Genomic DNA, 15,887 nt, shown 5'->3' on the forward strand with positions numbered 1-15,887 from the left:
GGGGTGGGGTCTGTCTTGGTCACAAGTCTCTGCCCAGGCTTCAGGCTGGGTCTGACTCTTTGTGGGTTCTCAGTAAAGGAGTGGGCTTCAGAGGGAGGCAGGGAAGGATGTAGAACCCCAGGGGAGCTGAAGCCAGGCCCCTCCAGCCCTGCCTTGCCCGAGGAGGCGCGGGTCACCTTGGCATGGGTGTTGAGCAGCTCGAACAGGGCCATGACTAGGGCCTCCACCGACACGCTGCCGCCGCGGTACTCCTCCAGGTAGTAGGCCATGGTGGCACGCTCCTGCTCAGTCAGCAGGTGTCGCGCCTGCTCCTCCAGCAGCACCCGCGTCTGGATCCCCAGGCTGCTCAGGGTCACCTGGGAGCCGGCTGGCCCCTTGTAAAACCCCAGCTGAAAGACAGCGAGACAGAGGCCCCGGGGGTGCCAGTCTGCTCTGGAAGCCCAGCCAGGTGCCACCCTGCAGACAGGTGGGGTGGGTCCCTCTGAGGTCTCCGCCCACGGGTAAAGCCGCAGGTATTCCCGGATGTCCTCAGGGCACCGGGTCTCGGTTGCGTGTAGCTGCAAAGTGCTTTTCTGGCTCACGGGGCACTTTTACACGTGTTGTCTCACCAGAGCCCCGTGACCATTCAGGATCAAGCAGTATTATTACGGTTCCCATTTTACTGTTTAGGTTGCTGTCTCTCTCTGGGTACATTGGGGATAACAGTAATGTTATTTCTGAAACGTGGCTCAGACCCGCACACACGGCATGCCTCCCAGCATGGCCTCCACCACCATCAGCCGTGTCTAAGAGGCCACCCGGTCTCCCTGCTTGTCCCCTCTACCTCTCCCTGTCGCCTACACAGAGCTGCTGAGGTGACCTCGTGAAAACATAGATCTCATGTTGCCCCCCTGGTGAAGCCTTTCAATGGCACCCCATTTGGCTTAGCAGCTAAACCTCTTCCCCGGCTCACTAAGTCCTATGGGATCTGACGATCCCACCAACAAGCCATGCGTGGCACCTGCCCCAGGGCCCTGGCACGTGTTGTGCCCTCTGACTGCATCCTCCCCTCCAGCTCCTGCCCAGACTCTGATTTCACTACCACCACTTCATGTTCAGCTTACAGCCCAGACACTGTGTTGCCACCTTAGAGAGCCTTCACCCTCTCCCTCTGCCCTCCCCGCACCTAAACATCTGCCGTTCTCTCTCCTAAGACCTGGCGCCTTTCTTGGAAGGCACTGAACATCTTTGCTGATGAGATACGCATGCAGGTTTGCTTCACTTTGATGTGTGTCTCCTTCACTGGGTGTGACCACCACGAGGGTGGGGACCTGATTTGTGCTGTTCGTGCCGCCAACTCCGGGGTCCAGGGTGATGCCTGGAACCTGGTGGCCTGGAACATTCCCATGAGTGTGGGAAGGAGGCTACGCAGGCAGTCGGCCGGCTGCCCACCCTGCTGGACCCAGAGCTCCCCACTCGGGCACCAGTGAAGAAGCCAAAGATGCCCGCAGACAGAGAGCAACGTACCTTGTTCGTCCCTTCTGCTGTGAGATCCCCGGGAAACCTACGAAGAAAGACAAGCACGTTCAGCCTGATGTCTGAGCAGTTCAAACAGGCACGGGCCAGGGGATGACTGCTTTACACGGGCCAGGGGATGACTGCTTTACAGCGAGAGGAATGAAACTTTGGGAGAACCACGGGCCGCGCTCACCGGGCCCTCTCAAGGGAATATCAGGCCCTGGACAGACGGGCAGTTTCTGAACTCCTGACCAACCATGTGGATGGCACTTCTAAAACCAGGCAAGGTGGTCTGCTGAGTTGTTTCACGCCCTGTAGGGCCAAGTCAGGTAACACGCAGAGGAGAGACTAAATAATAAGTGCCACGTGGTCTCGGGGTCAGGCCAGCCCAGGGGGGGTGAGGACGGGGGCACCTGGAAATGCTGAGAAACAGCCTGCAGGTGCCGCTCTCTTCCAGTCTGTTTCCATGAAAAAAAATGTGGTCTCAAGCTTCCAGAATCCCTGATTTTCAAGAAGCAGCCAGAAATCCAGGTGTTCCCCCCCTCCCCACCCATGGGAAACCTGATGTCTTTTTAAATGTTGGTAACTAATTTTTAAAAATTACTGTACTGGGAAGGAAAGGAAGACAGGAAGGAGGGGATGAAGAAAGGGAGAGAGAGATGCCCTGGGTGTGTTCGGCTTGGGGGACGCCAGTCAGTTCGGGATTTCAAATGGAAAGCCAAAGGTGACACCTTACATTATTAGCAGCTCTGCAGCCACCTGGCAACTATCTCTCACGTCATGACTCCCAAGACCCTTTCACGCAACTCACTCGTGGGATCCTTATCCACACACCTGGAATGCGGGCCGCAGTTAGGATTCCCACTTTTCAGACAAAGCAACTAAGGGCCAAAAAGGAAGTTATGAGATTTGCTAAACAGCAAGTAAAGAGCGAGCGAACTGGAGGCTGCGTTTCAGCTTTCCAAGGAAAACTGAGGCCAGAAGAGCAAAGGGGATGTGCCCATGGTCAGGCCCCGCAAACGGGAGGGAGCCTGGGGTGGGACCTCAGGCTCAAGGAACCGGGGCAGTCCCCACAGCTCGGGGCCCAGAGCGTGGTGCAGGGGTGGAAGGGGCTGTTACTGGCTTTCAGGAACGGCCCTGGGATCCTGGGTCTCAGAGTGAGAGCACGGCATGGCCGCACCTTGCGCAGCTGGCGGCAGCGTCCCCGATCCGGGAACTGGCGATCCACTCGGTCTGGTCCACGGTGGTGCGGGCGTGGGGCAGCCTCCCGATGTCCTTCACGGTCAGGATGAGATGCTGGGATGACTTGAGCAGCCTGACTGCCTCGTCATGCAGGATGTTGAGAAAGCTCCGCCCATTCACCTCCAGAATCTGGTCCCCAACCTGCCAAGCCCACAACATAACACAGTCACCTGGGCTGTCTGCAGGATAGTGACTCATGCCAGGGGCTCAGAGTCCAGATCGCAATTTTCCTCCTGGGTAGCCTAGGAAGGATGTCACCAAGGCTCAGACAGGCTATGTGGATGCTTGAGGGTCACACAGCAAGAGACTCAAAGAGGTTATGTGAATGCCTGAGGGTCACACAGCAAATCAATGGCAGAACCAACCATCCAATCCAGATCCTCAGCCCATGACCCTGTCACTAGAAAGGACCACCTCCCTCAACCGAACAAGGGCTTTGAGGACTGGGTCTTTGAAGTTCCCGAGAGTCTCCTTATCTAGAAAACAAAACCCATTTCAGAGGCCTGGATGCAAGTGGAATTGGGGGGAAGATGAGATGTGAAGGTACTGTTCCAGTAATTTTCCTTTTACACTTCTACATCATTAAGTTTGTTACCTTAAGCATGCATTCTTACACTGCCTTAGTGTAAACATCATTTAAATTTACTTAAGAGAAATCAGTAAATGAGAAAACTAGCCTACTGATAAAGGAATAATATATTGCTTGGATTTTTAGGACAAGACGGTGGTTTTATTTGGCAATGGAAGAACATATTTTTTAATGAAAGGATGAAAAAATAGAAGAAGAAAAAACTAGCCTTCCAATAAACATAAATATGTGACAAGACCAGAAAGGTTGTCCAGGAAGCTGTTTCAGGGTCAGCTGGGGCACTTTCAAACTCAGAGGGTTTGGTGCTTTTTTTACTTTCATTGATGGGTGACCGGAGGGGGCTACCCAGGGTCACAGCCCACCGTGGTCTTGAAGGGCAGCCCTATAACACCAGTTATTTCTGGCCCCTCTTCCTTCTTCCCTCCATCCCTGTCTGCTGATGGCACATGGTCACCCCTAGGGGCATTTTCCAGCATTTTTAAAAGCAGAACTTGGAAAGGGTGAGCCAAACACGACTTTGGAAGAAAAAGAGAAGAAAAGAAGATGTGGTGATGAGCCTGAGAACCAAAACCCTGGTCCCCAGTTTCCTGTCTTTTCTTTAACCCCTCACCTGCAACCGGGGAGTTTTCAGAATAGAAAGTGGTTATAAATTCAGTCTTTCTGTCTCCCCTCTGCTCCAGTGTTGATGTGTTCAGAGAAGGCCCTTCGCCTCCACAACCCCATCCAATACGTCCCGCATACCTCCTGTGTGCCAGGCTCTGCGCTGGGACACGGAGCCGAGAAAGACAGACCTCCTCCTGCTCTCAGGCTGCTCAGCGGGCTCCACCTTGTGCTATGAGTGGGTTTTCCTGCCAGCCTCTCCACACCTTGTCTCCAAGGCCCAGAACACAGTGGGAATTCAATAAAAATTAATCCAATGAGTGCAGAGTCAGATACCAGTCCCCCCCAATCCTAGCTCCAGGACCATTTCTGCTGCAGCTCAGGGGGGCCAACACATGACACCAGCCTGGAGCCCCAGATTTCGAGCCACTTCTGACCAGATGCTGACTGTATGCCAAGAACCTTGTTTGTCCCTTTACATATCTATTTTTTCCCTATCTAATATCCTCCACGTTCTGCCAAGTAGGGATCATTTGCTCTGCATCTGACCAGAGAAAAGACAGAGACTCAAACAGGTTAAGTAAACAGTTTGTGGTTACAGAGGCTAGTGAAGAGGACAGCGGGGTGGAAATCCAAGTCAGGCTCCAAGGTCCTAACGCTGTCTGCTACTGGGCTGCTGTCAGGCTTCTGCTGTTCCTCCCTAGCCCTGCCTGTACCATCCAGGTCTGAAAACCCACCCTCATCATCAACTCTGTCTTTGTCCCCCCAATGCCGGAGACCCGGGTTTGATCCCTGGGATGGGAAGATCCCCAATGGCAACCCACTCCAGTATTCTTGCCTAGAGAATTCCATGGACTGAGAATCTTGGCAAGCTACAGTTCATCATGGGATTGCAAAGAGACGGACATGACTGAGCAACTAACACACACACACACACACACACACACACACACTCTCTCTCTCTCTCTCTGTCTCTTTTTCTCTCCCCAGGAAGTCTCACCTTCCTCCCCCTACATCCGTTCCCTAACCTGTGGCCCCACCTGCTCACTCCTGGGGTCCTGGGCTGGCATTCTCCTCCGTGCATTAAATTCTAAACTGGCCCCAGACCTGGCACTGGGTTTTACTGTTTCCTGTTTCCTTAGCTTAAAAACCTGAATGGCCCCTATAACCCAGCTGGTGGCATAACCCTACGGTCAAAGGCTTCAAAGACCATCAGACTTGGGTAGACACTCTGGCTTTGCTACCTTCATGCCACATGAACTCAAGCAAATCCCCCAATAAACTTTTTTTTTAATCGATTAAAAGAACACATTCATTTTATTAAGGTACTTTTCTGTTACTTTAGGAGAGAAAAAAAAAAAGCTTTCAAATAGTGGCTTGGTTTCAAAATTCATTGTTTTGGGTTTTATTTCATGCTATGTCAGTCCTGCTTCTTGGGAATAAATCTACAGCAAAACCTCAGAAGATCTATTACCTTGCATGAAGGCAGAAAAAAAAGGAAAACTATAGGTCAGGTTCGAGAGGAGTTTGGGTTACACCAGCATATTACTGCTGCTGCTGCTGCTGCTGCATCACTTCAGTCGTGTCCGACTCTGTGTGACCCCATAGACGGCAGCCCACCAGGCTCCCCCGTCCCTGGGATTCTCCAGGCAAGAACACTGGAGTGGGTTGCCATTTCCTTCTCCAATGCATGAAGGTGAAAAGTGAAAGTGAAGTCGCTCAGTCATGCTGGACTCTTCCCGACCCCATGGACTGCAGCCCACCAGGCTCTTTTAGAGGCCTATTTAAATTTTTCTCAGGAAATTACTTTCCAAATTACATGTAGGAGCACATTTTCCACTGTTACTAAGAACAGGGGACAAAAATCCATTAAACTTTTGTCGCTTAGTTTTCTTGCACATAGGGAGGGAATCCTAGCCCAGGATTGCCCTCCAAATTTCTACAGTCATCAGCGTCATCGGTCATCAGCATTGGTTTTCAATGCCACCAGCAATATCCACAATTTTCTCTCTTTCCATATCTTTGAGCTCCCCAGTCGAAAAATCCCTGAGAACTTGTGTGTCCTAAGTCACTTCACTCATGTGCGACTCTTTACAACCCCATGGAGTGTAGCATGCCGGGCTCCTCTGTCTATGGAACTCTCCAGGCAAGAATACTGTGGGGGCTGTCATTTCCTACTCCAGGGGATCTTCCCAACCCAGGGACTGAACCGGTGCCTCTTACACCTCCTGCTGGCGGGTTCTTTACCACTAGCGCTGCCTGGGAAGCTTAGGTAGCCTGAGTTGGTCTCCTTGTAAAGAGCTTAAGGGAAGACCCAATGTCTGATTTGAGGCTCGGCACACAGTAAGTGCTAAATAAGTGCTTATGCACAGGAGGTGTGGGTTTTGCCTCTTCCCTCTGTGCTTCTCTCCCAGTTGGTGTTTCCTGATGCTGAGAAGCAAAGCTGTGTTAAAGAAGACCTTTGCAGGCAGGTACTAGGGCCTTACTGAGAGCGGACTGGGATGCCAGCTCCCTCCAGCCCACTGTTCTGGGTCCTCACATTTCCCTGCTTAGCGGCTGCACCTCTCCCCTCTGCCCCCAGCTTCCCCCTTCCCCACGGCTCTGAGCTGGAGCCAGGCTGTACTTTTCATCTGCTGAAGTGCTCTGTTTGCTTAAGTATCCCTCTCAATAGCTCTGGCTTTTGTTAAGCTAAGGGAATCAATTTTAATCTTTCCCACATACTTTATTTCATCTCAGCAGTTTAATTAAAGGAAGTAACATCTGAGAGACCAGATAAGTGGGAGCATCCTTTGTGAGCAAGCCCCTCCCTACGGGTCTAGGCCCTGGGGGCAAACAACCCAATTCCACAAACAGATACCAGGCCCTTTACAGTGAGGACTGTCCCAGATATTGCACGGGACTTAAGTACACTAAATCAAGTATTCGCTGTTTAACCAAAACTCAGATTTACACGGTGGCATCTGTTTTTATTAGCTAAAACTGGCAGCGCTGGGTTGGGGGTATCAGTCTCCTCTGGAGGCAATGCTTGTGGGTGTGGGCAGGGGTGAGCCTATTTAGCGCTATCGTTTCCAAACTTCAGTTACCTTCCCTTGCCCTGGGCCGGGCACGTGTCATTTGTTCAGTCCTGTGAATCACCAGTGGACAGGTACTGCAGCTTCCTTGTAAGAATTAATATCTGGCAAATCGAAGGTCTGCTGTGCTAATCACATGCCTGTTGAATAAATCCCTACCCAGTCTGTGCATCAGCATAGGGATCATGTGCGATCCACCAGGGAACAGACTTGAAGCAGGAGTCACTTTCTGCTGCTGCTGCTGCTAAGTCACTTCAGGTGTGTCCGACTCTGTGCCGACCCCATAGACGGCAGCCCACCAGGCTCCGCCGTCCCTGGGATTCTCCAGGCAAGAACACTGGAGTGGGTTGCCATCTCCTTCTCCAATGCATGAAAGTGAAAAGTGAAAGTGAAGTTGCTCAATCGTGTCCGACTCTTCGCGAACCCATGGACTGCAGCCTACCAGGCTCCTCCGTCCATGGGATTTTCCAGACAAGAGTACTGGAGTGGGTTGCCATTGCCTTCTCCAGTTCCTCTCTGAAAACCCCGATTTAATGGGGGTACATGAGCCTGTCCTTCCCATCTCTTTCCTCTCTTCTCCTATCTTTCTTCTTCAGTGAGTGAAAGTCGCTCAGTCGTGTCTGACTCTTTGCAACCCCATAGAATAGTCCATGGAATTCTCTAGGCCAGAATACTGGAGTGGGGTGCCTTGCCCTCTTCCAGGGGATCTTCCCAACCCAGGGATCGATCCTAGGTCTCCAACATTGCAGGCGGATTCTTTACCATCTGAGTCACCAAACCAAGGAGACAGCCCTTCGCAGCATCTGAGTTGGTCAGAGTGACTCCCATTTCTGTGTCCAGCTCTCTTTCATTCCTTCTACTTGTTGGAAAGCTTCCCGAGGCCTGCGAGCCCTGTCAGAAGAGTCATCTGCATGTTCAATGCCATTTAAAGTTCACCAGCAAGTTTCAAATAAATCCAGCGTCTCCCTGTTGACCCCAGCAGCCCCAGGCCAGCAGGCTCTGCAGTCTTGTTCTCGCGGTGCAGCCGAAAGATAACTGTCGTCCTAAAGCCAGGCAGCCAGGACACAGTGGCTGTGTGGCCCTGGCCAGTTCAAGGACACCCCGAGTCTGTCTCCTGCTCTGTACAAGGCCCACAAGACTGCTTGCAATCCCCAGGTCACTGAGAAGCAAGTGGGACCACTTGGCACAGGGCCTGACATGAGAGAGGCTTTCCAGAGCTTTTCATTCGCTTTCTTTCCAAACCACAGGGACAGGTCGACATGTCAGCTGGCTCAAGGTCACCGTCACATGTGAACAGTGAGCCAGCATTTGGGCCCAGCCTCTCTTGTATTCTCCCTCAACCCCGAGGCACTTGTATCCCCGCGCAGTGTCTGGCACACGGGAGACGTTTATGGGGAAGGGATGGCAGAGACCCCTCCTCCCTACTCTCTGAGGCTTACTTCCACTCGCTTCCCCTTTTCCTTTGGTTTGTGCGATGTGAAGTACAGGTGGAGTGTTTAAAGGTCTTCACCCAGCGCTTCCCCTAAAGCCCACCCTTCCAGCCACTCCCCTACCCAACCCCTCACTGCCGCCCCAGGCAACAAAAAACCCAGCTAAGAGTTCTATATGTTCAGTCATTGGAATGTTCCTCTCCTTCCCATGAAAGCCAGTTCTGAGTTAGACAGCTGGGGGCTGGGGGGCTGGAGGGGTGGGGTGGTAATCAAGGCAAAAGGTAAAGACAGGCAACGACTGTCAGGCCTTCCAGGGTCCCCTACAGATGGGGAGACTGCCCGGACAGGCAGCACAGGGACCTGTCCAGGGGACGCAGAGCGAGGCAACAGCCAAGCCCACACACCCTGAGGCTGATTAACCAAGGAAACAGCACCCACCCAGAGCTGTCAGGACACGACCCGCTAGAGAAGGGAGAGTGTGATCGAGTGTCTAATATTGCTCAGCTTGCAGACGGGCGCCGATGGGGAGGACGTGGAAGGATAAACGAATAAAGGAGGCTTATTTTATTTGTCACCACGGGCGTCCTATTCATCACCAGTGACGGAGGAGCGGAGGGCGGACCACGGGAGTGCCCTTCATTTTAAGGCAGAGCAAAGACTCCTCCATCATCCACAGCCCAGCGAGTGACAGGCTCGGGTTCAGGACGCTCCGTGGAGAGCGCAAAGGGACTTTAACAAGGACAGGACACTGATTTTCCCTGAACTTGGCCAGCCAACCACCAGGAAGCAGGAATTCATTTCCCCTGGGTCTGAAGCTCTTGGAGCAGCGGAAAGTGCTCAGGCTTGGGAGTGAGCCAGCCTTGGTAAAGGGTTCCCTGTTACTCCCTGAGAGACCTGGGGAAAATACTGTTACATCTCCAAGTCTTTCTTCCCTCAAAACAAGAATAAGACCACCACTCACTAGAGTGTTACATCGTCTAAATGAGATGCCATCTGCTGTGTGGTTATTGAACACAGATTCAGGAGTCTTGTCCTCCGAGTCTAATTCCAGCTGCCACTTCCTAGCTGTGTGACCTTGGGTGATTTCCCTACCCTCTCGGTGACTCAGTTACCTTCTCTGGGAAACGGGTTAAGCATCAGTGCCTACCTCATTGTCTGAGGATTAAAAATGAAGTCCTGCACTCTCCACTGTAGCCCCAGCACCTAAGATAGCACTTGGCACATGCAAGGTGCTCAGTGAATATTCATGGAACAAACAACTACAAAGCAGGTAACACAGTATCCAGGATACAAAGTGCTCAATAAATGTTAGCTGCATTCTTGAAAACCATGCTTACCCTTAAGGGACCCCTTGGTCACTCACCAACCAAATGTTGCGATTCTGCCTCCTCGGACTCTCTTAAAGCCACACCACCTGCCTTTCCACCTGCCCCCTCTCTGGCCCTGCCCTCCATTTCAGCACTCACACGGACTGACCACACCTATGAGGCACATACTCATATCCCCATCTTACAGATGAGGAGACTGAGGTCAGGAAGTGAAGTGAGAAGAGCTGGCATTTGGCCGACGTTCTGCCAGCCTGCCAAGCCTCTGCTCTGACCAGTACTGGCTCCTCCTTGAAGAAAAGCCAGCCTACCCTTCCACCTCTGATATGACCCTCAGCCCTGGGGCATCCTGCCATGCACACAGTCTGTGCTCTGTTCATGCTTGGTGAAGGGAACAAATGAGCCCAAAGAACCCAGGGCAGGATGGCAGTGGGGCTATGCTCCTGCATCAGAAGGAGTCGGGGGAGAGACCTGCCAACAACTCGACCCCTGTGCTGAGCTGGGTGGGCGGGAATCTTCCCTCTCCGGACACGCACAGCAGTGGAACCCTCGCTGTGCCAGGGCCCCAAAGGAAGCTGACTTCAGCCCCTTTTTCCCCACCTTCCCAAGATTTTATTGAAATTTATTGGATTTTGCGGCTTCCAATGAGGACTCTGCTGATTGTACCATCACTGCAGTGAAAATTCAAATTCCACTGGAGAGTTTTATTGCAATTATGAATCTTTAATGGTCTACCATATCAGGTATGAAACTTTAATGGGCTTGTTTTCTTTTTTTTTCAGTACAAGTGAGCAATGCAGTTTTAATGAGACACCAGTAGTTTTTCCCAACAGTTCAGAAGTCAGTAAACCTTGTCTGTATTTAATAAAAAAGATCAAGGTAAATGCTCAGAAGGTGCCTGCAGGAACCAAGCTGGGGGTAAGAGCTGGGTTTGGGTGAGCTCAGCACACACCCTCTCTGGTTCAGGGTTAGGGTTAGGGCTCTCACAAGGCAGAACTTGCTCGAGACGCCACGGATGGAATTGGCAGTGGTGCATCCTCACCTCCCTGTGGTTCCTCCTTCTCACCGGGTGCATCCATTGTCAGTCCTTGCTCATTATTTTCAGGACACGAAATGAAATGTAAGATGCGCTGTGCTCAGTCGTGTCCAGCTCTCTGGGACCCCATGGTCTGCAGCCTGCCATGGGATCTTCCAACCCTTGCATACCCTGCACTGGCAGCGGGTCCCTTACCACTGCGTCACCTGGGCTTCCCCTTCAGAACACGAGCGGTCCTCACGGAAGGCCTGCTCTAACCCCAGGTCATCAATGGAAAAACAGGCCCAGAGAGGGGAAAGGACATGCCCAAGGTCACACTCTGAGTCCATGTCGGAGCAAGGGCAGAGAAGTCACTCCTGAGTCCTTCTCACAGAAGAGTCTGGCTTCCAAATAAACACATCAGAGCAATGACAAAGGTCAAACTCAAGAGAAAGAACAGCTACCAAAACCCCCTGAGCACCTCGCTTAGGCCAGCTACCTCGTACAATTTGACTCAACACTTAGAAAGCACCACTTGAGGCATGCATGGGTACAGCCTGTTCTAAACCAGGGCCATGAAACTCAGAGTAATGAAGTCACTTCCCCAGGGACACCCATCAGGATTTGAATCCAGAGCAGGATTTGAACCCAGTCCAACTGGTAGGCTGAGCCCCAGACTTGTATTTGCCTATGCAACATTTCAACTCCGATGACGCAAAGGCACTGGAAACCAGCACCGCCCAAAAGCACTTTGTGCAATAGCAGCTCCACAGTCCTCATCGCAGTTTGAGAGCACACTGGACTGTGAACATTGAGCTGCGGACCAGAGGACTGCATTCCCCTTGCATGGCACGCCGGAGGCACCATCCAAGGCCTGACAACACCAGTGAACTTGTGAATAAACAATCAAATAAATGGACAAGCAAATAAACAAACAGGAAAGCTAGTCCCCTTGCCCCTTCCGGCTTCTGCAGACGGGCAGGAGACATTTTCCATTTATGTAAAGGTCTAGTTTGACAAGGCCAGACTATGTAGGGAGGCTGGGTACCTGCAGCCCAGCTCTGTGCACGGCAGCGGGGAACGAATGTCCAATTTTTTCAATCACAAGGAAGGCAAAGAAGTAAAAACACAAGCCGCAAATTACTTTTGGCTGGAGTTTCACTATGGGAAATAGTGCACATCTATCCAGCCCTTCATTTTGGAAGAGTGAAAACTGGGATGATGGGAAGAGGAAAGATGTTAGGAGTCGGAGGCTTCCTGGTAAATCAGGGTAAAGCTGGCCTGGGCTAGCTCCCCCATCTGCTTTGGGCTTCTCCACAGACCTGTAAGAATCAGTGAGTTCTCAAGTTCAAGAGCACAGCCTTCACACACAGAGTGGCCAATCAGGAGATGAAATCCCATTTAAAACGGTGACAGAAGAGAGAAGATATTTAGGAAGAAACTTAATAGGAAATGTGCAACACATATGTGAAGAAAACAGTACACTCAAAATGACTCAACAAACAGGAAAAAAAAGATGCCCTGTTGTTGGAAAGGATTCAGCATCATTAAGATGTCAATTCTCTCTTATTTGAAAATTTAACATTATCCCCTTAAAAAGACCAACCGGCTTTTGTGAGGTAAGCTGACACAAAGGTTCATGTGGAAAAATAAAACCGCACATAGAGGAACCCTCAGTGTATATTGCTAAGTGGAGGAAGCCAATCTGCAAAGACTACATATTATATGATTCCAGCTGCATGACGTTCGGGAGAAGGTGAAACTATGGAGACAGTGGAGAGATCAGTGGTTGCCATGGGTTTGGCAAAGGAGGGAGGGCTGAGCGGGCAGAATGCAGAGCATGAAAGTATCCCATGTGATACTGTAACGGTGGGTACATTTCATTAACATTTGTCCAAACTCATAGAATGTACAAAACCCATGGTGAGACCTAATATAAACTATGGATTTTAGTTAATAATTATGTGGCTCATCAATGCAGTAAATGCAATTTATGAACACTAACGAAAGATGTTAATAATAACAGGAAATTGTGTGTGGAAAGGGTGAAGGGAGAAGGGATATATGAGAACTCTATATTTTCTGCTTGATTTTTTTATGAACCTAAAATCACTCTAAAATGAATCTATTAACTTTTTAATAATAGTTTTTAATTAAAATCAAATGGCAAGAATAGTTATGAAAACCCTGAGATCGAACTGCTGCAGGGAGAAGTATTAGATACTAAATCCTGTTCTAAAGCCTTTATGTGAACGACGGGGGACCGACCCATCAGAAAACAGATGGACATACAGGGGAACAGGCTAGAAATAAGTCCCAGGACACACAGAAATGCAGTATATGAGAGAGAAGCCACCACAAATCACTGTGGTAAAGATGTGCTTTGTAATACATAGCGTTGGGATAACTACGTAGCCATTTGGAAAGACAGAAGATTGAATCCATACCATATACAGCACACAAGAATAAATCAGATCCACACTCGGTTCGGGGCCAACATGTTGATCAGAGATTTAAAAAGAAAAAAATGTATTCACAAGTATTCAAAGAAAAAATGGATAAACTAACTGCTCTATATCTAAAAAAGTTTTTCTAAGGAGAACTCAGATTCAATAGAAGGAAGAATTGGTAACCAAACTAAATGATAATCAAAAACTTGAAAAATAGCCTGGTGGGCTGCCGTCTATGGGGTCGCACAGAGTCGGACACAACTGAAGCGACTTAGCAGCAGCAGCAAGCAGTGTTGAAAGAAAATGACAATCAAGGAGAAAACATTTGCAATATTTATCACTGATAAAGGGCTAGCAAGTCCTGATATATAAAGAATTGTCAAGTTTAGGGGAAAAATCCAAAATCTTGACAACAGAAGGATAATAAAAGACACAACCACAAAACCATTTTTATGTTACAAAAAGACATAAAATGGCCCACAAACCTACTAAAAGATGTTCCGTTTCTCTCATAATAAGAAAACCGCAGATTAAGCTACATCAAGATACACTCTCACCTGTCAGATTGGAAACAATAATCGGACGGCGCCTGTCGGTCGTGCTTGGACGCGTCTGCCGGGAACTCAGAAGGGAGCAGCACTTGCATCCACTTCTGCAGTGAACGTGACTTCGCAATATTGAGCAAACTATGCATGTATTCACCTGCTGACACAGAAATCTCACTTCTAGAAATTTACCCTGAAGATACACTTCCAAAAGTGATAAAATACACACGCAGAGGCACTCATTGCATCGTTGTTTGCAACTGTAAGATGCTGAAAGCGGCCTGGGTGCTCAGAGGACAGCGGGTGAATTAAAGTACAGCAGAGCCACAGAAACGGAGTCCTACGCAGCTGTCTAAGAAAATGACAAAGATTTCTGTGCACTGACGTAGTGATTTCCAGGATACTAAAACTTTATAAATTAAGTGAAAAAGAATATCTACCTTGTCTATAAGAAAGGCAAAAGAATGTATCCATGTCCTTGCTTATTCTTTACAAAAAGAAACAGAAACAGGTCAGAAACTAGCTCATTTAGTTGTCTTGCAAGGAGTGGTGGGGCGGGGGTGGGCAGAAGGGATATGAGGGAGAAGTAATACTCTGAGTATGCTTTTTTGGTAAAGTTTTGATGTTTTTGTTACTCAAAAAATAAAATTAAATCAGTCAAGATGCCAGTATCTTTGGTCCAAATCCTTCTCATAGAGCCATCTTTCTGGTTCTCTCATATGATTCTCTCCCCCACTTTTAGGGCCTCTTGTGATTACACTGGGCCCCCCCACCCCGGATAATCTAGAAATCTCCCCATGTAAAAGTCAGCTGATTAGCAATCCTAATTCCATCTGTAATTTTAACTCCCCTTTGTTATGGAACCTAACATACTCACAGGTCCTGGGGATCAGGATGTAGACCTCTTTGGAACTCACCATCCTGCCTACCAGATGTTGTTCAGTCGCTCAGTTGTGTCTGACTCTTTGTGACCCCATGGACTGTAGCCCACCAGGCTTCCCTGTCCTTCACCACCTCCCGGAGCTTGCTCAAACTCATGTCCATTGAGTTGGTCATACCATCCAACCATCTCCTCCTCTGTCACCCGCTTCTCCTCCTGCCTTCAATCTTTCTCAGCATCAGGGTCTTTTCTAATGAGATGGCTCTTTGCACCAGGTACCCAGAGTATTGGAGCTTCAGCTTTAGCATCAGTCCTTCCAATGAATATTCAGAACTGATTTCCTTTAGGATTGGTTGATTTGATCTCCTTGCAGTCCAAGGGACTCTCAAGAGTCTTCTCCAACACCACAGTTCAAAAGCATCAATTCTTCGGTACTCAGCCTTCTTTATAGTCCAACTCTCATATCCATACATGACCACTGGAGAAACCATCGCCTTGACTATAGGGACCTTTGCCTACCACACGGGTGGCCCCAAACCTGGCGGCAGTCACGGCTGTCCAGAAAGAACCAGGGCATGCTACCTGTAAGCATAACACTCGGGGAGGACAGACACCACAGCTGTCGCTTGAATTTTCCCCTTAGTGTGGATCTCCCGGCATTTTCTATGGTGGACATGCTTTACTTCCAAATTCAAGTTTTTAAATGATATCTTAAAATTGCCCATCTCACATGTCTTCCAGTGTGTTAAAGAGACTGGGAAGGAATATGCCAAAATGTTCACAGGAGCTGCCTCTGCGTGGTGAATTCCAAGCAATTTTAATTTCAAGCTCTTTAGGAATTTCCTGTGCCTTCTGGATTGCATGTGAAGACTATATTGTTGAGGCTAAAGAAAAAATATTCTAAAAAGAAATGTAAAAATTTGCTGGGAGACATGATATAACGCTAACATCTCGCTCAACATTCAGCGGCTTGGGGAGGAACAGGCCTGGGCCCTTGGCAGATCTGCTGTGCCCCCTGGAGAAGAATCTTTTTTATACCAGCCAGTCCAATCCTTGTCTCTTAGTAATTCGGGATAAGTCATTCCTGTCCCCCACTGGGCTCAGCAGCTTGCTGGCACTGATGGGCTGAGAGATGATTTAAGCTCTTTCTGGAGGGATCCTCGGAGGTTTTTCTCCATTGATGCTCCTTTTAAAACATTATTTCAACTGGAAACAACTAAATGCATTGACTTCAAGGGAATGG

General features: G+C 49.5%; 1 protein-coding gene across 2 annotated transcripts in view; it reads right to left on the minus strand.

Moving 5' to 3' along the window:
• WHRN (whirlin) overlaps window positions 1-15,887 on the minus strand; it is a 91,991-nt gene that overhangs the window by 21,581 nt on the left and 54,523 nt on the right. For both annotated transcript variants that reach the window (XM_003586440.6, XM_005210575.5), the window contains exons 4-6: window positions 2,678-2,880; window positions 1,507-1,543; window positions 177-389 (exon numbers count right to left, since the gene is read on the minus strand). In XM_003586440.6, coding sequence (XP_003586488.1) covers window positions 177-389; window positions 1,507-1,543; window positions 2,678-2,880 — 453 coding nt within the window. The remainder of the gene's footprint in view (window positions 1-176; window positions 390-1,506; window positions 1,544-2,677; window positions 2,881-15,887) is intronic.

This window comes from Bos taurus, chromosome 8 (genome assembly GCF_002263795.3).
Source record: "Bos taurus isolate L1 Dominette 01449 registration number 42190680 breed Hereford chromosome 8, ARS-UCD2.0, whole genome shotgun sequence".
Lineage (NCBI taxonomy): Eukaryota > Metazoa > Chordata > Mammalia > Artiodactyla > Bovidae > Bos > Bos taurus.